Consider the following 26,339-nt stretch of genomic DNA (forward strand, 5'->3'; position numbering starts at 1 on the left):
CGCACGTTTCACTAGAATTTAAAAAAAAAAAAAAAAACATGTCAGACTTCGTGTGTCGTATGTGGAGAAATAGGCAGGTGTGTAGCTTTTCTCATTTATAAATTTACTTTTATGTAATCGTATTTACAGTAATTCTCAATAAACAAATGAAACTTCTATTTTATCTTATCATCCAGCTTTTATACAAGTCAGGTGGTTAGCATTTAATGACAAAGTTTAGATATAAAGAGAAGACAGCCTCGTTTGAATTTAAAATTCAATTCAATTCATCTCATATCATCTCATCTCATTTCATCATTATAATTTTTTTAAATTTTTACATAAAATATAATAAATAATTTAACTTTTATTTTACTAATCATAAACTATTTCAATTTATCTTAATTAGTCTCTAAATTCAAGAGTAAATGAAGAGGTCATTTTCAAATGAACTTGACAGACATGCTTCATAGATATCTGTAATCAAAAAATCTACACAACCTCTTACTATTTACACAACCTCCATACACCACACTTTTTTTAATTTTTTTTTCTTTTATCAAATATTTAATATATGAATAATGAATAGAAAAATTGAATTAGTTTAAAAAGAATAAACTTTAAAAAAATTTACAAAATATATTAAAAAATTTTAAAATTTTAAAAAAAATGTGATGTGTGGAGGATGAGAGGTTGTGTAGCATTCCTCATCTGAAATTATATCTTTATTTGTGGACAACAAAAAATAACATATCCAAAAAACAAGGATCTGAATATCCGATACACGGAGTTTCATGTTGATGAGATTTTCTCAAAATATTGCCAGTTTATAAAGACAAGATCAGGTTAGAAACCCATGTGTCTCTAATCTAGTATTTTTAAGTCGTTGAAAATCAGGGACGATAATATATAACACGACATGTTAATCCAACATGAACACGATACAATAAAAATGGATTAGGATTTAATTTTAATAGGTTTGGGTTAAAATAAGTTGATCCATTAAGACACGATTGCTTAATAGATTGATACCATTTTGATCCGTTATGATCCATTATGACTCGTTAAGAAATTTAAAATTAAAATTATATCCTTATATTTAAAAATAAAATTATTAGAATTTTAATTTCGATATTTTTATTGTTTAGATTGTAATTTTGAATTTGTAGTTAGTTTTATATTTTTTATAAATATTATGATTTTAACATTTATATAAAATTATGCTAAATTTAATTAGATCAAATGGATTAATTTCCAGTTTGTTCAATTCATTTACATAAACGGGTTAAAAATGAGTCATGTTAAAATTTAAAATTTTGACACGATAAATTTAACGAGTCAAATTAAAATTGATTTATATAATATAATATATATATATATATATATCTTAATACAATACGAACACTTAAATAATATGTGACACCTCTACTGAAAATGCTGTTTGAGCAGCCATGCAGTATTTTAAAAAAAAATGAAAACTTTCTGGAAGTTAATTAAATAATGGCAAGATACGCTAAGGACCTGACAAGTGACATGTTTACAATCTGCAGTCAGGTTTTGCCGTTTTGGTATAAAGATCAGGCTAGCTAAGTGACAATAAGTGCGAACGTTACTGTGGCTTGAAGGACAGAACTTGCGATATGCCATTTTCAAGAAGTTCTGCCATATTACATTTAATTTTTTATTTTTTATTTATTTTGTTCTTCCTAAATTAAATAAAATTTTCTACTTATCTTTCATTAATCATATATTTGGTAAGAAATAAAAAAAATCATATATAATGTATGATATAAGGATGATATTAAATATTATAAGCTTACATATCACTTATGTATATATGTATATATGTACAGCTATAATTTGAAATGAAATGTTGCTATATATGTATATATGAAGTTGAAAAGATTTGAGTACTCAAATATTGGACAAATCACATATGAGAAATTCTATCTGTAATCTCTATACACTTGGGGACTATATGTCTAGGCCCTTTATTAAAAGAGAAAAAATATAATTTTATGAGGAATATTTTTGTAATTTAAAAATATTTTAAAGATAAAATTACCTAGATTTCTCTAAATAGAAACTGTAAGTAGTATTGTTCATAACATATATATATATATACATATGATGTTTTCCAATACTTGAATTAGCTAGAGAATCTATTATTTCATGATATAATTTGAGAATTGTGATAAATCGATCCTTTCTCATTTATCAAGAGTTGGCTAAACCTAAACCCACCAAAAAAAAAAAAAATGGCCGTTAGTTGAGAGAGACGACTGTGTTTGGAGGAAGGTGGTGAAGATTTGCGTTGGAAAGGGGTAATCCCACATGAATTGGGACTGCAAAAAGTGAACTTTCCAAAGACATTTGGACAAGTGAGTCAATGCCAATCATAACTTGAAAGGCATCTTCCCCTTCACTTTTGTTCCCCCCGCCCAACCTCTCTCTCTCCTCTCATTAGATGGTCCAAAGACTAACCGATACTGGGTGCATCCCATGATCAGTAATGATCTCAATGTCACTTCATCAAAAATTTTAAAATTTGAATTTTTTTTACATTATTTTGAATTTCAAACCTCATACAATTGTATTTAATTTATTTAAATTTAAAAAAAAAAATTATATATAGATCATATCTTGTGAGTATGCTAATTTTAAATGTTCTTGATAAAATTAAGCGATAATTCTATAAAAATTGGATCGAAGTAGACCATTACACTCATAACTAATATATATATATATATATGAATCCATTTCTTACGTGACTTTCCATCTTTATTTTTTTATCAGCTTATGGTAATCCATATGTGGGTCCTCTCTAGAGCTAATTAAGTAGGTACTAGGTATACACATATTCTATCATGAGTAATGATATATATACAATATATTTTCACAATATATTTTATAATAATGTTATAAGATGAGAGTATTTTTATAAAATGATGTTAATTTTAGAAGGTGTTTTATAAAAATATATCTTATTTAAAACATAATTATATAAAATATTGTAAAAAATATTATGTATAAATCATTTTTCTACTGTCATTAGGCAGTTGGGTTTGGTTACAGATCAAGCAGGAAAAAAGAACGATACCATGCCATTATATATGTTCCTATAATATTTATGCCACTTTCTTGCTTTGTATTGCATGCGTTGGTATTTTACTGATATCCATATGAAATTATATTTGAATGAATACCATTTACTATCGGATCCAAAGCTTATATATGTACGTTAGGCCTTAAATTCTCAAGTTATATATTGGAGGCATTAGATATTTGGAGACTAATTAACCTAATTAAAGATAGGTTTTGAGAAACAGTTGTAAGGAGATTTTCCCTCCCCGAGTGCCCATGCGATAGGACTAGAAGAGGCCCAACCCGACCCAAGGACCTTTCTCTAAGGGAACCCCTTGCCCCTCTTTGGAATACCCGACCCACAAGCGAAACCAACCCTCGATAGAAGAATTGGGATGAAGAGTAGAACAGGTTGGGCTTAAGGGATGGCCCCGAAGACCCATGGGGGTGCAAGGAGGAGCTATGTACACAGAGCATGGGAGTTCTGAATGAGAAGGCTTGGGACATTTAGGAGACGTATGGATTCGAAGATGACTTGAGATGAGTTGAGATGGATTGTGAATAGTAATGAGATGAATTGTAAATAGTAGTGAGATTTATGAGTTAAAGTTGCTGAATAGTAATGAATAGTAGTGAGATGAGTTGAGATGAGCTGAAATGACTTGCGAATCCAAAATGTGCCTTAATGGCCGACATTAGCGTAAATGTCCAATGCAATTCCGACCAAAACATTTTGTCGTAAATAGGCATTAGCGTCGACATAGGTGAACAATATTTCTGACAATATTGTGTGGTTGCAAATAAACTTGGTTGCTGGAAATACTTAGATGTGATGTACCAATTGAGAATATAATTATGGCGAATTGGTGGTATTGCAAATAGTCTTCGTCACAATTGGTGGGAGAAAAATTTATTGTACACAACAATATGGTCGTCGCAAATAAAGCTGTGCAGGAAAAGATTTCCTGAACCACCTAATTTTCGTCGAAAATATGCAATATCAATTTTGTTCATCCACTTTAAAGAGCCTTTTCTTACATTAGTTGGTCAAAAGAGATATCAGATACAATTTATTTGGTCAGAAGTTGGTTGAGATCATTTTGAGCTTGAACAAAACTGAAAACAAATAAATTCCTGAACTAACAATTAATTCTCTATTTAGTGATGAATATATTTTAGCAACCTGATGAATAAATTTGTCCATACGAAGAACAATGCTTAAGCATACGATTCATGGGTAAAGACGTAACGAAGAATCAGAGTCGTATAAGTAACTCCAGTACTATCATTTATATTCCAAGCATTCTATCCATACACAACTTTTATATCAAAAGAGACATTGATCATATCACATTTCAATAGTCGTAGACAACATTTAGAGTCTTAGTAGAATAATTACATGGTGCTATTAGGATTCCCTTGTGTCTCTTTATTGAAGCATGGTCTCTGATTGTAGAATATGTTAGATCCCATCTCTGTTCATCATCCAATCAGCTCTAAAGTTCCATTTGTCTGCATCTAACAATGTTTTTACAATTAAATAAACATTAATTTACTAATATTCCACCAGATAAGCCCCAATTAGGTTTACCACATGATGTTTAACTAAAATCCTATATATTATATTCAGGTGACAAGTTGGATATATAGATCAAATGCCAATATGATATTATATGCATGTAACAACGTACCAGGATAAGCTAACCCTTGTAAAATCTAAGATTAAACCAATAGAACATCTCTTGCAAATTGGTATTTAAAACTTTAACAATTATTTAGACCAAAGACCTAGCTATAGCTACTTTCTCCTCCTTTAACAATTCCCTGCAAACTTAGCAAGAATATAAAAAGGTAAACTAAAAAGGTAAACTTGGCAAGAATATAAGGTTTGGATTATGAGTTGATATAGTTTGTGAATAGTAAAATAAACGTTAAATTATTTATTATATTTTATGTAAAAATTTGAAAAAATTATAATGATGAGATGAGATGAGTTGAGATGGATTTTGAATGCAAACGAGATGTTTTGCTCATGGAATGCAAGCTACTATATATTATCAATCGTGTACTATAGTGATATTAACATGACATTAAAAGCAATCTGATGTAAAAAGTCTGATATGCAACTTGTTGAAGAGTGGTAGACTTGCTAGAAATTGCAGTATTGTTCAAACCAGTTTCTTGTATCTCAGCCGAACCAATGTCATGCATGGCAATTTGAACTCCTGAGAGTAACACTGAGAGCAGGTTTGGGAAGAGATGAGAATTTTATATTTTATTTTAATATTTAAAATATTATATTTTAATATTATTATTATTTTAAGATTTGAAAAAGTTGAATTGAGATTTAAAAAAGTTGAATTATTTATTATATTTTGTATAGAGATTTAAAAAAAATATAATAATGAAATGAAATGAAATTAGATGAGATGAGAATTTTATATCTCATCCACCCCAAATCTGCCCAGCCGCCAAAAACAAGTTCTAATCATTATCAATAGAAATATCCAAATGAAAATTCTGACATCACCCATAATCATTCAAGTAAGCTATGCTATATTAATTTACGTGTTAGAATATTATTATAGAATTAATATTACGAGAAATTGTAGTTTTAAAAGTCTCTCTCCTTCTGCCTTCGAGATGTAATTAATTAATTCTCATTCTCTTTTCTATATTTTATTTTCTACGAAAACAAAAATATGTGTAGGAATACCTCTCAAACCTGGGTGATACCACAATTGCATTACTATCGATCCCTCTTGTATGGAACATATGGCTGAAGGAGCTGATCATGTTGAATCATGGGTCAACTAAACCCATTTCGTAAAAAAAAAACCCTAGTGACTACACATGGTTAAAATGTTCAAAATTGGTCTTCAATTACGTTTGAGTAGTAAGATGATCTCAGAATATCTGTGAATAATAGTGAAAAATAATATAAAAATAATAATAAAAAATAAGTGAAAAGTTATATAATATTTTTGCCCTCAAAATATCCGTAGTGTTGATGCACATCATCTGACCTGAGGTCTCTTTTATAAATGAGTAATGCTACTATGTCCCATAATTTATATCACTCATTTTGTCTCTTTGATGTGGTGTCACGTGATTTGTTAAAAAATTAAAAATATATATTCAAAACATAACGACGTCCAAAAACATAAAAATATGAATATTAAAACTTTAGATTCTCTCTGCCTTGTATGTTTATGTTTTTAATTTTTTTAGTAAGCTATATGACAACACATGATGGTGCCACATCAGGGAAAAAAATGAATAGTATAAGTTAGGAGGCATAATGACATTACTCTTTATTCCTACAACATTTATGCCACTAATTAATTTATTGCTTTTTATTTTCTTGTGCTGGTATTTCACTGATTTGCACATATGAAATTATATTTGAACAAATAGTACTATTTACGATCTGATCCAAATATTAAATTTTAACTATTATTTAATTTAAATGCTGGAAAGTCATGTTTCATGTTTCCATTGAAGTATTTCTTGAAATTATTTTTAAAAATATTTTAAAACGATTTATTTATTTATTTTTATTTTTTGGTGAATGAGTGAGGTTTTTAGAAAATATATTTGTTTGAGTAATGTTACCATGCCTTCTAATTTATACTAGTGCTCATTTTATCCCCTTGATGTGGCACCATGGCTTATTAAAAAAGTTTTAAACACAAAAATAAAAGGGTAGATGTAATCTAGGATTTTAGTCTTCCTTTTTTGTGGGTGTCATTTTGTTTTGAATATATATTTAAATTTTTTTTTTAATAAGTCACATGACATGGCCACATTATGGTGCCACATCAAGGAGGTAAAGTGAGTGGTATGAATTAAGATGCATAATTGTATTACTCATTACGTTTTTTAGTTAAGTTTTACTATTCAGCATTCTCACACACCACACACCACATATTACATTTATTTTTATTTATTTATTTTTATTTTATTCTTCTTAAACCAATTGAATTCTCCTATTCATAATCCATAAACCACATATTTTGTAAAAAAAAAAGTGTGATGTGGAATATGTAGAGATAATAAATATAATTTTTCTTTTGATTTATATCTTTATTGGTATTTGTCAAAAAGAAAATGTTACCATATAAAATGACCATCAATTATTTTATTTTGTTTTCATTTTCTCAGTTTGGATGTCAAGATCACATTGATGGGACCTACAAGTAAAATTGTATAAAAGTGTAAGGATACGTAACACTATTCATTCATTTCAAAATAATTATTAATAGGATCTACTATTTTTTTAATTTTTAATAAAATGTTAAACTCACATCAACATAAAAATAAAAAATAAAAAAACCCATTTCAACATATTTTATACATGATTTAAACATGTACATATCTTAACTTATTTATATTTAAACACATTTTAATAGAATTAATAAAATATTATTATTTATAAATCAACTCAGATAATTTAAAATCAATCGAATATCTAAACACAACGTTTAGATGTTGAACTGAGTTGAGTTGAGATGATAAAATATTATTAGAATATTTATTATTATTATTATTATTATTTTGAGATTTAAAAAAATTAAATTGTTTATTATATTTTATATTAAAATTTAAAAAAATTATAATAATGAGTTGAGATGAATTAAAATAAATTTACTTTTCAAACGAAACTGACCCACCTGCCGTGTAAGGCACGTTATCACATCAATTTATACCAATATTTTCCTACGAGGCATTAATATTATATATATTTTTTTTCACAAATAAAAAGAAATCAATAGTTAAATCATGAATTTATCAGCATGATGCCCAACTGCCCACCTCTTTCTACCTTTTGACTAGCAACTTCTTTAGCAATTTCGGTTTTGACAAAATGGCCTTTAGCTCTGACCAATTCTCTTCCCACTTGAGAGTACTGAAGTTACATAAAATATTGATAAAATATTTTATGTTGAAGTGAGTTGAGTTGAGATGATAAAATATTGATAAAATATTATTTTTTAATATTATTATTATTTTAAGATTTGAAAAAGTTGAATTGTTTATTATATTTTATATTTGGATTTGAAAAAGTTGTAATGATGAGTTGAGATGAGTTGAGAGTAGTTTACTAACCAAACGCAACCTTAGTATTCTATTTTCAAAGATCGAACATATTTAAGTATCTGAATCCATGTTTATTTATTTAACTTTTTTTTTCTGAGTTTTCAAGGTTTGTATTTAATTTAAAAAACATCACTTGTTTTCCAGCTTTTGAAGAATATGACATGATAGCCGATTGATTTTAATCATTTTATAGATTGATATTATTATTATATTTTTTTTGACAATTAATGATTCAGAATGGTAAACTGATCTTAATACAATTGAATATCATGATATGAATCGAGATTTTAGATTGCTTGCATTAATTTGATCATTTGAGGGAGGAGAAAAGTGGATTGTACATGTGACCCTTCCTCTCCTCCTAAATCCTAATCACATATTTTAGTGAATTATTTTATTATACATTTGAGCATTTTATCACGATCTCCTCGTGAGAGAAATAAATGACAAAATGGGTACTCAATAAAACAATGGCTTGAATAAACATATATAGGAGCTAGAGTAATGTTAAAGAGAAGCCACTATAGCAGTGCACACTTTACATTCACTATATGGCTGTTTTTAGTTGATTGTTCCCAACACTCACTTGGAAAAATGTATGGTTTAAATGATGTCACATCATGTGTACAAAATGGATGTTCTCAATAGTGACTTCTATCTATATTTATTCATATGAGCTAATGTACAAAAGTGGTACTTCCTCTCTCACTCTCTTCTTTAAAAATTTTCATTTTTTCTTTAGAATTTCTATCTAACTCACCAAAACCAACTCACAAAGTGGGTCTCAATGGCATGCTTGAAAAGGTTTTTTAATTGGTTTTTTTTTTTATAATGTTAGATACAATCGTGAAGTGCATAAACACTGTATAATTATTTTTTAAAAAAAGAGAGTAAATACGAGATCCATATAAAAAAAAGAGTAATACTATATACAATCGTGGAATGTGCAAGCACCGTGCAGTCGCTTTGAAAAAAAGTGTGGTCCATTATTAAAAAACTAATTTCTTTTTATGTGAGTCTCATATTTATTCACTTTTTTTAAATCGACTGCACGTCACTTGCACATTCACGAGTGCAAGTATCATTTCTAAAATAAAAAATTCAAAAAAATTACGCGACATTTGTTCAATCTATAGTTGTAAAATATAATTTCTTTTAATTTTAAGAGCTGTGTATAGAGTGGCTCGCTCCAAGTTGTGATATCAAATTATAGTTCTATAGTCCATAAGGTAGGCACATGTAAACCATCAATTTTGACGATTTTATATTTGACTTAACTAAGAAATATGCACGTTCTCTGAATTTATTTTTGAAACTTCTAAATTTGCCCCTTACATTTTTAATTTATACTAGTAGGATGATTTACCCTTAGAAAACTTGTAAGTAACGCAAATAGAAACAACAAATACATATATATATATATATATATATTTAGAAAAAAGAGAGAGAAAAGAAGCAAAACTCCAAAACCAGAGGCCCTAAAAATAAAGAAAGAAAAGGAACCCTAAAAAAGCATTTGTTAGAAGAACGAGGCCACGTTAGACAACGTTACGGGAAACACTAGAGGCTAATGCGCTTGCTTGGCAGTTGGCAATACCTTCCCTTCACCATATATTAATATAAACATTTTTAGGCTTTTCCTTTCATCGTCTCCTCTCCGCCAGATTAGACCCAGAGATCTCTCAGAACCACTATTCTCTTCGTTTTTTACCACTGCCAAACACACATCTCTCTTTGTTCCATCCCTCTCCAATTTTATCTAATAATAATAATACCCAATTCTTTTTTTTTTTTATATATTTTTTTATTCTTTTTTCTGGGTCAATTTTTGGTGCCACGGGAACTCCTGGACCTGATCCTGACCTGACCTGACCTACACGAACCAGGTTACAGCAAAACAAACACATCTTTTGTATATTTATTAAAAAAAAAAAGGGGGCAGTGGCATACACACAGGCACATTTTCAGCCCACCCCCCCCGCACCCCATTGCCTGTGGCCTCTCCGTGCAAAAATCCCAACATCAACCCGTACACAGTATTAAAGGTAACATTACCCACTTCCCCCCCATCTCCATCCCTACCTTCTCCAAGTCTTTTTTTTTTTTTCTTGTCAGTTTTATCTCTGTTGGTTGAATTCTTAGGGCATGTCAATTTTTATTGCATGTATTCATGTTGTGTGTGTGTGTGTGTGTGTGTTTTGTTTATTTTGTGTTACATCTCACAGTGTCTATGTTTTTCGTGACCTAGCTAGCTCATGCGGTCATGTCCCTAATTTTCTCTGAGATCAATTTTCAATGGCACCGTACAATACCGACTATAGGGGGGGGAAAGGGGTATCGTCCCTTTTTGATTCTACATTCCCAATTAGGGATTTGTAGGACGTTTATCTGCTACATGGTTTCTTTCTTGATCGCGGGTTATTTCCTTTGATTTGAACGGAACGGACATTTCAGGTCCGGGCATGTTACACATGGTGATGATCTAGGGCTCTTTTATTTTTTATTTTTAAATTGTGTTACCAAATAAATGTAATAAAAATTGTGGGGTTTTAAAACGTTTTGGGTTTTGTGAAATTGGGATTCTAGCCAGAAATATTCTCTGAGATTCATCGGCTGATCTTGTTCCTGGGTTTTGTAATGTTAGGAAGCGAAGTCGTGCTAGTCTAGAAAATTTGCTGCTTTCGGTTTTTGCACTTGGGTGGGGTTCTGATCCTTTTGAAGAATTTGCATAATTAATTAATTTCTTTGTTTTCGTTTTATGACCTTTTGGCTGTTGATCTCATGGTCGGAAGGGTTTTGATGCACATGTTGGCTATTTGGGTTTCTGCTATGAGGAGCAACCTCTATACTTTATAATCAAGTGGGTTATCATTTCTTTTATCACTAATGAAATTTACAGATTTGGCTAAATCAACTCTTCTATTTTATTTTTTAAAAGAAGAGATTGAATTCTAGGGGTGAATTTTAATATTTTCCAGAAACTAATTAATAACAATAAATTACCATCGAGCTTCATGCTATGAACATTTATGGAAAATGATTTATGGGGATAATTGCATGCGCAGGAATGTGTCTTTATATAATTAAAAAAATTTATCTCACTTATCAAAAGAAACTTATATTACTAACTAATGAAATTCTTAGTTTGTTGTGTTTAAATATAAAAAAATTAATAAATTTCATATTTGAAGCTGATGAATATTTTTCTTCATTTATGTTTTTAGTAGTAACATGAGAGAATAATAATTATTTTATTTTTTATTTTTTAAAATCTTGCGCCCCAACCCAACACCTCCTCCATTCAAATAATCAAATTAAGAACATGGATGATATACACAAACCAATGAAAATGCTATGGACATTTACTAGTCTTATTGTAGGGTAGGTTATGGGTAATTTTTTGGATTAACGATTATAAAAACTTGGGTATATATATATTTTTTTTTTTGATAAGTAATAAGATATTTTGTTGATATGAAAGCAGGCATAGCCCAGGTACACTAGAAGTATACATGTGAATACACCTATTTAGGAACTAGAAACAGTTACAAGGAAGTCATGGAAGCTGAGACCAAAACTTGGGGTATATTTTCTAAGCATTTATCGTTCATTTTGCTCATTCATGGAGTTGTATTTAGTGTCTGATTGGGATTGTGTTAGGAAATAGAGATTTTCAGAATAGTGCTTCTAATTGTTGAGCTTTTGAATAAAGCTCTACTATTAAAAGGCTGTTTACTGTTTGGTAAACATGCATCTAAAGCACTTTTAAAATTAGTTATGGTTGTTTTAAAAAAATGTAGAGTTATCTGCATGAGCTTTTCAATAAAAAGCTTCAATTTGGGGCTTTTTAAGAAAGTGGACTAGCTTTTTTAGGTGCTTAAAGCACTTTTTACAGATTTACCAAACATACAATTTTTTCTTTAAAAATTCTTTAAGGCTACTAAAGAACTTTTTAAGCTTCCAAACTCAAACCCAAACAGGCACTTAGTACCTCTGAGAAAATATAATTAGGGCAGTCCCACTGGACAGAAGAATCTTGGTTTGCCAAGCTTGATGAGCGATGCACTCTTGAACAGCGATTATATCTTTGCATTTGAACTTCTATAATTATATACATGCAACACTTAGTTCTTCTCTTTATCCAATGTGTTCCATCACAACGACAATGAATGAGAAACATGCCTGGTCTGGGTTGTTTCAATGAAGGTGGAGGTTAGGTTTGTTACAATTAAGTCTTTGCGTATTATATCTATTACATTATTCCCTAACTTAATCAAAGGAGAGAAAAGAACACAAAAACCTTGAGTGTGAACCTTATCTTGTTTTATAATTGGATGATCCATTGGCATTCTTTTGTAATAATGAATTGATCTGAATTGATCATGCAATTGGTGCTTGACAACAGTTGCATGAGTTACGTATCATTTAGACAAAAGAAATAAATCAGGATATCCTAATTGAACATTCTTTATCCAAATGGGCATTTATAATGGACAGATAGCATTCTCAAGAACCATGCCACTTCATGTACGATGCTTCATAAGGTCAAAGCTTATGAAGATCTTGGTACAAGTACCTGAATGTTGGGAAGAAGTTGGTATATTAACATTGTTAGTTTAGTTGCATGTTTTTTCCCCATACTATTCTACTGTTGGGGGCAGTGTCATTCCTTCAGAATACATTATTTCATAATTTTCAACTGAACTTTATCAGGTTCAGTAGTGGGTGGAGGGCAGGGAGAGTGGATGGGTCATGGTGCCTTCATCCCCCTTTCTCTCTCTGTCAATGCAAGCATTGATTTTATTATGGCAGCCATTTTCCAATAATAACTCAAATCTATTTTGAAAGTCACAGAATTGCCTATCAAACTAGGATAATGGAGAGTGGATCTCTAACTTGTGCTTTGATTTAGTTGGAATCCTTCATTTACTTTCTTCTTTACCCCCTGAAATCTCACCCCCCTTGACATGTGGATGTATGTTTCGGCAGCATTTGCATGCTTGTTTGGTCACATAACAAATGTCTCTGGTACTATGGTCTCGAGCTACACCATGGATTATTTCATATAGAGCAATGCTAGATACAGTTGTCGAGTGCGCAAGCACCGCGCAATCATTTTGAAAAAGAGTGGGGTCTACTATTAAAAAATTAGATTTTTTTTTCATGTGGGTTCCGTATTTACTCATTTCTTTTCCAAAAGATTGCACGGCGCTTGCGCACTCACAACTGCAAATAGCATTTCTCTTTCATATATTGTGGGTCCATGTCTGGACACATTGGTTTGTTTGCTTGTTAGCAAAGTTGTAAGGCCAACTCACTTATTGCGGATGTTTCAAGAATGATTCCTCTATGCATCACTAGGTGCCTATGGATTGAAAGGAATGGTTGAAGTTTTGAAGATAAAGAGCATTCTCTGGATGAGCTTAGAAGTTTCTTCTTCCATTCTTTAGAAGTTTTGAATGCTTGCATATATGATTTTGTTGTATCACTTTCTAGCTCCTAATTTTGTTACTAGGCTTATGCTGTTTGTAAACTTCCTGTGCACTTGGGCTAATGCCTATTTACTTTCAATAAAATGTTATTTTACTTGTAAAAAATATGTCTGGGCACATTGGTTTTTCAGTATTAATTTCTAAGAACTTTTCTCTTTGTGATTGATTTGTATATATAAAACTACACGTGTCTATGCAAATTGCACATGTGGGACAGAGGTGTGCTCTAAAGTTAGGTCTAGCTTTGTCTGCTCTTGTTTATTTGTCAGCATACTATTTTTTACATATGTCTGACACTTTCATTGGGCTGAGCTTTATTTGAACAGAGGTGAGTTGGGCCATAATCGGTGAGATCAGTGCATCATATGGCATCCCAAATCTCAGTCTAAAATCATGGAAGTGCTTCCTTGTTCTGGTGTCCAATATGTTGGAGAATCTGATTGCTCTCAGCAGAGTTCAGGAACGGGTTTTACTTATGGTGGTGAATCTAACTGCCTTGAACATGGAAAGCATGTTCAAGCGGCTGATGGTAGACAGGATGACTTATTGCTAAATGTTGAAGGGGCCCAAATATCAAAACAAGGTGAATTTCAAGGCACATTTGATGAATTGCCTACTTCAGAAGGTCACTGTTGTGACGGTTCACATTGTGATTGTCAATTGGATTGTCAAAATCTATCTTGTGGTTCCCATGATTTTGAAGACTATGATGTAAATGGATCGAATTATCGATTGGAACCTTGCACAGTCTCTGAGAACTCTCATATAGTTGTGCATACTATTGAAGGTGAATTACCAAACAACAGGGAGGAGTCTGCTCTTTCAGAGCCCACTTGGTTAGAGGGTGATGAATCAGTGGCATTGTGGGTCAAGGTAACTGTTCATCTCTCTATTTCAAAATTTTGCATTAAGAAAAGTTACCTCGGTTGCAAATTTTTCTGGAATTTGTTCCAAACCAAGTAGTTTTATCCGGTGTGATCCTTTGCTGGTTTTATGGCATTTTCCTGCTGTATGCTTGCCTTTTTTTTCCCTTGAGGTTTAGTTTATGATGCATAGACAAATTACATGGAATTGGAATATTAAAAAAAGATACTTTAACCCTTCCCATGTGCCCCCCTCCTGTGTTTCCCTTTCCCAATCTAAGAAATAATGTGGACCAAACCATCTCAAGCTGCTTGAACTTAAAGCATTCGCAGCCCTGATATCTACGTAGTTTCATCTGGTTTTTCTAAAACGATCCACTCCAGTGTGACTACCTCTGTGCCCTTCATACACTTATCTTTTCTCCGCACTATCCCTTTGGGGATATGGCTGTATTTTGTCACTATGAGGTTCCAGGTCCTTGTTATCTTCTAAAAGTTTGTTCTTCCTTTGTCGTTTTCTTTTTTCTTATGAGCCATAGTAAGATTAAAATGCATGCTAATATCCTCTCATATCAACTCTTCTGTGGTTTTCCATGTATAGTGGAGAGGGAAGTGGCAGGCAGGAATCAGATGTTCGAGAGCTGACTGGCCATTGGCAACTTTAAAAGCAAAACCGACACATGACCGAAAGAAATATTTTGTGGTATTTTTTCCGCACACAAGGAATTATTCTTGGGCAGATATGCTTCTTGTCCGTTCTATTAAGGAATTTCCACAGCCTATTGCATATAAGACACATAAAATAGGATTAAAAATGGTTAAAGATTTAACTGTTGCTCGCCGGTTTATCATGCAAAAGCTAGCTGTTGGCATGCTGAATATTGTCGACCAATTTCATGCTGAGGTATGTGATTGTTGCTCTCATTTTATTGTGGTTAATATATTTTTCATTTCTTTGATAGAAACATTTATTTTTCTCATTTGCTTAGATTCCGGTCTTTCTTGCATGACTGTCCTTATTAGAGATCTACTCAAACTTGTGTAGGCCTTGATAGAGACTGCTCGTGATGTAAGTATCTGGAAGGAGTTTGCTATGGAGGCTTCCCGTTGTAGTGGTTACTCTGAACTTGGAAGAATGCTTCTGAAGCTGCAGAAGGTAAACTCTTGTGCTGTTTGATAGTTTAGGAAGTAGGGTTCAAATATGCCCATTTCTGTGATTCAATAGGTTCAATCGATTATCTGTGCTGTAGTCAATGGACCTCTAGTTGTAAAGCTTAATGCTGGGAAGAGGTTGTTAGTAATTACCAAATGGAAGGCGTATTAAATTTCATCAAAAAAATGTTTCATTTTTTAAAATATATTTTTCATGCATGTATCTGTAGAATTAAGCTCAATCATGTTGCTTTGAAAAGTACCCACCTCTGATATTGACTGAAGGGTATTTAGAAGCATTAGTAGACATTCTTTTCCATCATTGTATCATTTACAATGAAGATAATTATCTGTGATGGGAGTGCGTATAAATATAAAAAGGGCCCCCCAATACCATTGACAGGTATATGTAACCTGCCCCAATATTTACTTACCAAAGTGCCAACTATTTTCATTGTCCAACCTTTGACAAACACAAAAAATCATTTTTCAAATCTTTGAACTTGTCTCTGGCCAGTACTGAATTGAACCACACTTTTTCCAGGCCCCTTCCAATATAAGCCTTAATATACCCTCGCCAGGTAAATGTAACCTCCCACAATATTTAATTACCGAAGGGCCATCTATTTTCACTGTCAAACCCTTTGACAAACACAAAAATTCATTTATCAAATCTTTGAACTTGTCTCTGGCCAGCATCGAATTGAACCACACTTTTTTTCAATTTTTTTTTTTAAGAAAAAAATGGGAAAAATGGAAAAAGTCTTCTTGCTCACATTTACACAAAAATACAATAGATCTAGTTAGGTACTGCTCATATATACATCCTTTTTACTTGGGCTATGCCTTCTTTTCTTATGAATAAAACTTCTTGATTACCTAAAAAAAACCATGAAAATACAATAGACGAATAGTTGTTCGATACTGCAAGGTACCAATGCATTGGCTTATTAAAAAGTAATGAATAGTAGTAAAAACGTAGTGAATAGTTTGTGAATAGTAGTGAGGTAGTCTGAGGTGATCTCACTAACCAAACAGAGCCTTTATCTTTCACGTTCAATTTTGGAGGGTGATATTCAATAGAATTCTACCCAAAGTTTTCTCCTGCTAGGCCTATAGGATTAGAACAAAAAAATTACAACACCAGAGAATATCCTAATTTTTTGTACAAAGTTACACTCTTTCTAGGGTAGATGTGTCTAGGCAAACCTCCTAGCTGTCTGAGGATTTGAGTGCAGATGTAAAAGGGGGCAGAGTCTATCCCACTGGGAGAACATATGGCTCAGGAATTGATTGGTTGGTTCTAAGCAGACTTGTGGAGCTGCTCAATAAGAGTTGTCTTAGGAAATTACTTATTAAATGACATGTTGCTGTTGCGAGGCGAGGGAGTAAGTACTCTAGTCCCTGTGGTGCATTCACTCCCGTTACGAGAAGGAAATGATGCCGTGTCTCAATTCACTGAGCATTGTTTTTACGTGTACTTTTTTCAAGGGGAATCATGCATTATTATTGGCTTAGGTCGATTGCTGTTGTTAGCATCTCTGACATACAACTGAAATTTGAGTCATGCTCCATATATTTTTGCTTAGACTGAGGGATTTACATCAGTAGGGTCTATCAGACTTCCATGTGTTCCATTAATCTTTATGATCCTGTTCTTGATAAGAAGAAGTCTTTCCCTTCGCCTCTTTTCTTTGACTATGAAGTGACAGAAGTGTTGCCACTTATTTCCTGCACAGATGATACTTCAGCAATACATGAAGTCAAACTGGCAACGTGATTCTTTTCACTCTTGGGCACAAAGCTGTGAGAATGCAAATAGTGCTGAATCCATTGAAATGCTGAAGGAGGTATGTAACATACTTTGCTTGTCCATTCATGTTATGCAATCATAGATGGTTCAAGGAACAGTTGGAATTTTGGTCTCGTGCTTTTTAGAGGAAAACAATAGATTGAAATCTTTGTGTGCTTTCCTTTTGAATTGAAAGCAGTGGTTCACTTCTCTTTGGAGTGCAACATAATGGTAGATTTCTTTTTGAAGATTGTAGTCAGTTGATTTTGTAATATGATTTGTACGGGATGAATTATTGCTTTTCTTCTCCACGAGCTAGATTGAGAAATTGAAAGAAGATACTATAACCAGCTTCCTTCTCACATCCTTCATAATAAATGGACCCATCCAGTCTGGAAATAGTATAAAATTGAACTGTATCCTTGTGACTTTGGCTGATGCTTTTGTCCATTATTTGGTTCAGGATTTGTTTGATTCTATTTTGTGGAATGAAGTCAACTCTCTCTGGGATTCACCAGTACAGCCCACATTGGGTTCTGAGTGGAAAACCTGGAAGCATGAAGTTATGAAATGGTTTTCGACATCTCATCCTGTATTCAGTGCTGGAGACATGCAGCAGCAGGCAAGTGATGATCTCTTGACCACTAGTCTCCAACTTAGCAGGAAGAGACCAAAGCTTGAAGTTCGTCGTGCAGAGCCACATGCTTCCCAGGTGGAAACATTTGGATCTGATCAAGCAGTAACTCTTGAGATTGACTCTGCATATTTTAGCAGTCGAGACACTGTAAATGCTACTACATCGGCATTGGAACCCTGTAAAGAGGATGATATAAAGGAGGTAGCTGCTCCTACAGATACACCTAGTCGTGTGGCTGATAAATGGGATGGCATCATAGTTGAACCTGGAAATTCTGAGTTGATTCAAACCAAAGATGTGGAATTGACGCCTGTAAATGAAGTGGCGGCTGCAAAATCTTTAGAACCTGGAAGTAAAAACCGGCAATGCATAGCTTTTATTGAAGCTAAGGGAAGGCAATGTGTGAGGTGGGCCAATGATGGTGATGTTTACTGTTGTGTGCATTTGTCTTCTCGGTTCATAGGCAGCTCTGCTAGAGCAGAAAGAACTCCTCCGGTTGGTACACCAATGTGTGAAGGTACCACTGTTCTTGGTACCAGATGTAAGCACCGGTCTCTATTCGGCTCCTCGTTCTGTAAGAAACACAGGCCTCGAAATGAGATGAAAGGGACATCAAATTTTCCAGAGACGCATAAGAGAAAGCATGAGAACTTTCCCAGTTTAGAAACCACAGAATGCAAAGAATTAGTACATGTGGGAGAAGTTGAAAGCCCCCTCCAAGTGGATCCAGTCTCAGTCATTGCAGTTGATGCCTTCCATGGAAGGAACAGTTTAACTGAACAGTCCGAGCATCCTGGCAAGGATTGCAATGGAACAGAGGAGCTGCACTGCATAAGCTACTATCTGCATGATAATCTCAATCCATGTCTGGAAAGCCCAAGGCGCCATTCATTATACTGTGAGAAACACCTACCAAGCTGGCTTAAACGTGCAAGGAATGGTAAGAATAGAATTATATCGAAAGAAGTGTTCATAGATCTTTTGAGGGACTGTTGCTCACAGGAGCAAAGGATGCGATTACACCAAGCATGTGAACTATTCTACAAGCTCTTTAAAAGTATTTTATCCCTGAGAAATCCAGTGCCCAAGGAGGTTCAATTTCAGTGGGCCATATCCGAAGCCTCCAAAGATTTTAGTGTTGGAAATTTCTTTACAAAGTTAGTTTGCAGCGAGAAAGAGAAACTCAGAAGGATTTGGGGCTTCAGTACTGATGAAGTCGCTCAAGTTTCCTCCTCTGCCATGGGAGAAGAGTCACTGTTTCCAATGGCAGTGGATGATAGTCACGGCGATGAAACTACCATTAAGTGCAAAATTTGCTCGGAGGAGTTTCTTGATGATGAAGCACTTGGTGGCCACTGGATGGACATTCACAAAAAGGAAGCACAATGGCTGTTCAGAGGTTATGCTTGTGCCATCTGCCTTGATTCTTTTACTAACAAGAAAGTCCTGGAAACCCATGTGCAAGAGAGACACCATGTGCAATTTGTGGAACAGTGCATGCTTCTCCAGTGTATTCCTTGTGGCAACCATTTTGGGAACACTGAAGATTTATGGTTGCATGTCCTTTCAGTTCATCCTATTGATTTCAGGCTGTCAAAAGCTGGTCAGCCGCATAATTTATCAGCTGGTGAGGATTCTCCTCAGAAACTTGAGCTCTGCAATACAGCTCATGTGGAGAATAATTCTGAGAATTCAGGTGGTTTCCGCAAGTTTATTTGCAGGTTTTGTGGGTTGAAGTTTGATTTGCTACCTGATCTTGGCCGCCACCATCAAGCTGCCCATATGGGACCAAGTTTGGTTAGCTCTCACCCCTCCAAGAAGGGAATACGTTATTATGCTTATAGGTTAAAATCAGGTAGACTCAGCCGTCCTAGATTGAAAAAAGGTCTGGCAGCAGCATCATATAGGATCAGGAACAGGGCCAATGCTAGTATGAAGAGGCGCATCCAGGCATCAAAGTCTCATAGTACAGTAGGAGAAAGTTTACAGCCTCATGTAACTGAGGCAGCTAGTCTTGGTAGATTGACAGAATCCCACTGCTCTGCAGTTGCGAATATTTTGTTTTCTGAATCTCAGAAAGCAAAACCTCGGCCCAACAACCATGATATTTTATCTACCGCTCGTTCTGCTTGCTGCAAGGTCAGTCTTGTAGCATCCCTGGAGGGGAAGTATGGTGTATTACCAGAACATTTGTATCTGAAGGCAGCCAAGCTCTGCAGTGAGCATAACATTCAAGTTGACTGGCACCAAGAGGGGTTTATATGTCCCAGAGGTTGTAAGGCGTTCAAGGACCCGTATTTGCTGTCTCCACTGTTGCCTTTTCCCCTTAGGTCTGTGGGGTACAAGGCTGTGCATCAATCAGATCCAGTGAACGATGAGTGGGAGGTGGATGAGTGCCACTATATCATTGATTCACGCCATTTGGGACAGAAGTCCATGCAAAAGGCAGCTGTCTTGTGTGATGATATTAGCTTTGGGAAGGAACCAGTTTCAGTGGCCTGTGTTGCAGATGAGGGTCTCTTGGATTCTGTTCACATCCTCAGAGATAGCTCTGATGGCGAAAAGTCTATGCCTTGGGAGAGATTTACCTATGTTATGAAGCCATTCCTTGATCATTCCATTGGTCCTGATACAGAGGTAGCTTTATCTGGAGGATATTAATCATTGGTCTAATTCTATTTAGTGGTTGCTAGATTATGTTCTCATGAATTGTTGTTTACTTTTTTATCCACATTAACATCTCCGGACCCATAAATTAGACCTAAGAGGCCTAGTATATGCTCTGAAGTTGGAGATACATGTTAAACGACCAGATTTACCGGGTGCTTTATGCCTTCATATGCAATCTCCCTGTGCTCATTTTCATCTTGCCCTCCTCTCTCCTTCCCTACGCCACTATCTGAGACACAAACCCACAAACTAATTGGGGCACAATGTGTAGGATGTATGCATATTTCTATAGCCTCGTCTTGGTATGCAATTTTATTTTTGTTTCGTCTCCTACTCTGCGCAGAGCTTACAATTGGGATGTGCCTGCCCACATTCCACATGCTATCCTGAAGCATGTGATCATGTGTATCTCTTTGACAATGACTATGATGAGGCAAAAGACATTTACGGGAAACCCATGCGTGACAGGTTCCCATATGATGAGAAAGGCCGAATTATCTTGGAGGTAGTGTATTTTCTTCATTGATAACACGGTTCTTAGCTGCAAGCAATGTAGTCTATTTTGTTATTTCTGCTGGATATTGCCCGTTCTTGTTTTCGACAAAGACTGCTGTCATTTTTGCCTTCACTGTTGCTTGGTGTGCAATAAATCTTATAGTTTTATGATTCCATTGGAACCTTATAAAAGACATTAACCCGATAAACTTTATTTGATAAGTACTTATTAAAAAAAAAATCTTTTTTTGATAAGTAAGATAGCTTTACTAATGATCAGGAGAAAAGAAAGAAAGGCATTATCAAGTTACATAAGGAGAATGCTCCAAATATAGCTAAAGTAACTCATTAAATCTTGAATCCACTGAGAAATTTTCCTATCCAAGACTTTTGCTGGAATGATGTATGACCTATATCATTGGTCCAGGGTGACTATTGGGTAGTCTGCATCCATATCTTGCACTTTTATGTCATAAGCAGCCCTGGCTGTTATTGTGGCATACCTGTTCTTAATCTTCTTTATGCCTCTTTTTCTTCCCCGGTTAAGTTTGCTAAGTTTTGCATTTTCTTATGGAACTTTGCAGGAGGGTTACCTGGTTTATGAATGCAATCATATGTGCAGTTGCAGTAGAAAGTGTCCAAATAGGGTTTTGCAGAATGGAGTACGAGTGAAGCTGGAGGTCTTCAAAACAGAGAAAAAGGTAGTATTATCATTGTTATATTGTTTCCATAAGTCTACATTAAATTCTCTCCATGTTGGTTCTCAGGGATGGGGACTCAGGGCAGGTGAAGCTATCCTGCGTGGCACATTTGTATGTGAGTACATTGGGGAGATCTTAGATGAGCAGGAAGCAAACAAGAGGCGGCACAGGTTTTACGTTTCTTCTGATAGGTGCAGCTTTTGTTAACATTATGTTACCCCTTGCAATATGAGTGGACCCTTGTGGTATTGTCAGGTATGGGAAAGAAGGCTGCACCTATCTGTATGACGTTGGTGCTCATTGCAATGACATGAGCAGATTAATTGAAGGACAGGTCCGATATGTGATTGATGCCACAAATTATGGAAATGTTTCACGGTTTATCAATCACAGGTGAGAAAAGTGTTCCTACTGATTTTTGTAATTTACTCTAGGTCAGGAGGATTGGATCTAACTCAGCTTGCATATTTATCCCTCTAAACCAAATCAATTGGTGGGTTAACAGTTTGCTTTAAACTCAAAATTGTTTTTCTGGAAGTAGCTAATGTAAGCCAAGATCTCAAGTCTTCATATGTGTCCCTTAAATAAGCCAAGATCTTCAGCTATTTTGCCTTTTATATTTCCTTGTACAATCTGTAAAACAGTCTCGTAGTTGATTCTCTAGTACTCCAGACACACTAATGGAGCCCAAATCCTACAAACTAATGATGGTCTCGCATCTTTTTTACTGTTGGGTTGTGCAGTTTCTGTTACATAATGCCATAACAGTGTAATGAAAATCATGTCTTTGAACGATTTCTTAATTAATATTCAAAGGATTAGAAAAGTAGTTTCTCATAATTGTTTTAAATGTAAAAAGAACCTTTGCCACACCATTATTATTGTCAGCATTGAACTTTTGACATGGTTGCATAATTACACCATCACCAGGCAGTTCACTCTCTCTCTCTCTCGTGCATGGGCGCACACACACACACAAGCATGCAAGCACTCATACACAGACATATTCCTTCGAGCCAGTTGGTTGATCTCAGCATTTTGCCTTGAAAAATTGATTTTGATTTGTTGGAACCCTCTTTGAAATGGTGATACAGATTTCACAGCTTTCAATTGGTATACCTACGTCCTAAGTGCCTTGGGCTTTAATTGCTGGGCTACAAGCTCACACTTGTTTTTGGTTATGTTTTCCATATTATCTACTACTGCTTATAATATATGCAATTCCAGAGGACATGAAGTCTTTTGAGTGGCAAATAAATTTTGTTTTAAATTGATGAAGCATTGCCCTTTTCGTATTCTACACACCATCATCATATGTCCAAAGTGCTTTCCTAGGCCTTAATTACGGTGCTTAAGTAGCCAATTCTAATTTGACTTGGTTCCAATTGTAAAAGAACTGGGGTTGGAATGCAATTTGAAGCACCAGTCCCAGTTTAGCACCACCAATCAGACCCTTTAGGGAAATTATGGCCTGAGAATAGTCAGTGTACAGGATTTGTGTGACTGGCTAGTGAGATGAGGCTTAATTACAGAAGAAAGAAAGGAAAAAAGAAATGGAAGGCTTAGTTGATTTTGCTCTTGTTTTCAGCTATTAGGCATGCCGAACGTCTTGATTTACTCATGAAATCTGTTGTTGTAGCTGCTTGCCAAATCTTGTGAGTTACCAAGTTCTTGTGGAGAGCATGGATAGTCAGCATGCACACATTGGTCTTTATGCAAGCCGAGATGTAAGAAATTTCTCCCTATTTTGCCTATAGTGTGTTTGTCTTCATGGTGAAACTTCGGAATTTGGATGACATTGCAAACATGTTGATTAGTAAGGTTTTCACGATGATTGGCTCTGTTATATGGAAGAGTTTTCTCTTCTTTTCTTTGGGTTTTTTTAAGCCTTCATGTGGTCCTATCCTGACTCTTGGCCTAACTTTCGCCAAGATGCAGTGCAATTTCAACGTTCCCAAGCCTTGATGGACATGTGTGCTATGTGCCTTCCCTTGGATGATGGCACTCAAATGAAAACTTTATACCACTCTTGTACCATTGAAGTAGTGTGCTTGTAGTACCTATAAAAAAAAAAGTAGTGTGCTTGTAGTGACCCGCCAATTTTTAAGTTTTTGTTTACTATGAGCAGATAGCTTTGGGCGAAGAACTGACGTTTAACTATCGGTATGAACTGCTGCCTGGAGAAGGATATCCGTGTAACTGTGGAGCTTCCAATTGCCGAGGACGCCTTTGTTAAAACTTCCATCGGACCTACCGCTCTCTGCCTGACCAGTCTAGACAATCCGTGCTTATAATTTTACTGCTGGAGAATGGAGAAGCTGGGATGGGAAGCATCAAGCCAGTTTTCAAATGGCCCAGTCCCCTACCAATCTTTGTTAGGTTCCCTCTTAACTTCTGATCCTGCACCCTTAGTGTCCAACTTTACCCTTTTGTAGATATTTACCTAGGCTAATTTTTTGTCCAACTGGTCCTGCACTATATTCTAGATATCTTACTTTGAAGAAACGAGTATGAAACCTCATTTTGTTTTTCATTCTTTTAGTGGAGTTTTTCCCCTTTTTCTCCAATGCCAAAGTGGCTTGGGTTAGCGAATTGTAGGTGGTGGTTTCAATATTCAACAGTTGTCTCATGGGAATGCATAGATGGTGAAAGTTCTTAATTTTAAGTTATTTGTGGGAAATCTTATATGTTTTAATTATTGTTATTTCTATTTCCATTTCAAGATATAAGTAATCACCATTATATTTGCGCCTCAATCACTTGCTTCACCATTAATTGCATATCCAACAGCATTTGAGATCATCTACCCTTAAGATAAGATAGCGTTGAAGTAAGACTACAACTTTAAAATGGTTAGAACTTGCAGTAATATAATCGTTGCAGTTGCTGTTGTAATGTCCGTTATTAATGAATGCAGTATATATATATATATATGTATATATATATAAAATTTCATTATTAATCATTTTCTTAACCATTAAGTAAAAAATTAAAATACATGAGTGGTAAGTTTGAGGGATTCCACTAGCATTTTTCATTACTAAATGTATGGTCCTAATAAATTTGTTTAGAAAAATGCACAAAAAAGGAAGGGGGCACATGTATTTATTGTTCCTGGTCATCTCATTCCATTTCATGTCTATGTGAATCCACAGCTGTGCTCTACTCTGTTCGTGAAAGATTGATGGCAACTTAGAACTTCATTTCTCCTTTTTGGCTCACAAAGAATACAAACGGGAGTCCATAACCGAAAACCACCAATATAGCCATCCCTGTCATCAGATTTTACTATCATTATAAATGCGATAAGACTCACTTCCTGTATCTTCTCTTTTTTGCTTTGTATTTTCAAATTCGGATAATAATTTAAAAGAAATCTTCATGCATATGAGTTCATATCATGAATTCAAAGTAAATAACTTTAAACAAAAGAAAATAAGTAGATTAACAGTAATTAATCTGTCTCACCATATTCGACAAGTTTTGGAAACTCCTTTTTCTTTCTTGGCAAGGGGTCCTCTGGGACTAATGATGCTTCCAGCTGCAAAATCAAGGAAATGACAACCAACCCACTTCCAGTTTTCTCTCTAACCACTCTCTGACTCAAATCCAGGGACCAAAACCCAGCTATGCCATTCACAAAGTCTTCTGTTACAACCTTGATGAACAAAAATATTCCAAGCAACAATGATAGCCTGGCAATATGCCTGATTGTTGTTGTTCTCAAGGAGATGGCCCAGTTTACCATATTCATCACACACCCACATGCATAGAGCGGAAACCAGAAATACCAATCTGCAAAAAACCAACAAAACAAGCAGAATTTGAGCAAAGATAAATGAGAAACAGTCATGGATGATGATGAGGTGAAAAAGGGACCTTGAGATTTGGAGTACGTACCATGGTCATTCAACTGCACAGAGGCCGAGTAAGCGAAGAGGGAAGCCATTAGCACAGAGCATAAGCTGTATAGCTTTGAGGGATTTGCCATTTTCTTCTCGTTCAAAGAATCATATTATTAATTGGAGCTGTATGTTTACTTGGAGATGATAATTCAAAGAACAGATCGGGATGGAAATGAAATTTTGTTAGTCAACGTCTTCAGAAGTTCCAAGTTGTTCCTTTTAATTCCCCAGTACTCCATTCTATCTACTCTTAAATTTATTTTATGCGTCACTCTTTTCTACTTAAAAATTCCTTAAAATTCAGACAAATATTAAGGGATCTTGGTCTTAAAATTTGGCCAGAACAGTATACAAATGGTCAAATCACTGAAAAAAGAAAAATCTCAAACCAATATGATATACTGAGTTTGGTGAAGGTCGGAGGGGAATTTTGTCCACTAGCTATCATTGATGACCAGTGTTAAAATTG

The 26,339-nt window shown here is 34.5% G+C and overlaps 2 protein-coding genes across 2 annotated transcripts; one reads left to right on the forward strand and one right to left on the reverse strand.

The window, feature by feature from the left end:
- The first annotated feature begins 10,100 nt into the window (after positions 1–10,100).
- On the forward strand, positions 10,101–24,634 carry LOC108998182 (histone-lysine N-methyltransferase SUVR5). The gene is made up of 12 exons (XM_018974660.2): positions 10,101–10,208; positions 13,982–14,528; positions 15,120–15,422; positions 15,564–15,674; positions 17,410–17,520; positions 17,926–20,736; positions 21,113–21,274; positions 21,849–21,965; positions 22,032–22,135; positions 22,221–22,358; positions 23,605–23,692; positions 24,094–24,634. The coding sequence occupies exons 2-12, from the start codon at positions 14,049–14,051 to the stop codon at positions 24,199–24,201; spliced, it is 4,533 nt and encodes a 1,510-aa protein (XP_018830205.1). The 5' UTR covers positions 10,101–10,208; positions 13,982–14,048; the 3' UTR covers positions 24,202–24,634.
- Positions 24,635–25,052: 418 nt separating this feature from the next.
- LOC108998176 lies at positions 25,053–26,087 on the reverse strand. The gene is made up of 3 exons (XM_018974652.2): positions 25,866–26,087; positions 25,434–25,760; positions 25,053–25,237 (listed from the first exon to the last, which is right to left on the reverse strand). The coding sequence occupies exons 1-3, from the start codon at positions 25,954–25,956 to the stop codon at positions 25,158–25,160; spliced, it is 498 nt and encodes a 165-aa protein (XP_018830197.1). The 5' UTR covers positions 25,957–26,087; the 3' UTR covers positions 25,053–25,157.
- Between the last annotated feature and the right edge of the window lie 252 nt (positions 26,088–26,339).

Source organism: Juglans regia, chromosome 12 (genome assembly GCF_001411555.2).
Source record: "Juglans regia cultivar Chandler chromosome 12, Walnut 2.0, whole genome shotgun sequence".
Taxonomy (NCBI): domain Eukaryota; kingdom Viridiplantae; phylum Streptophyta; class Magnoliopsida; order Fagales; family Juglandaceae; genus Juglans; species Juglans regia.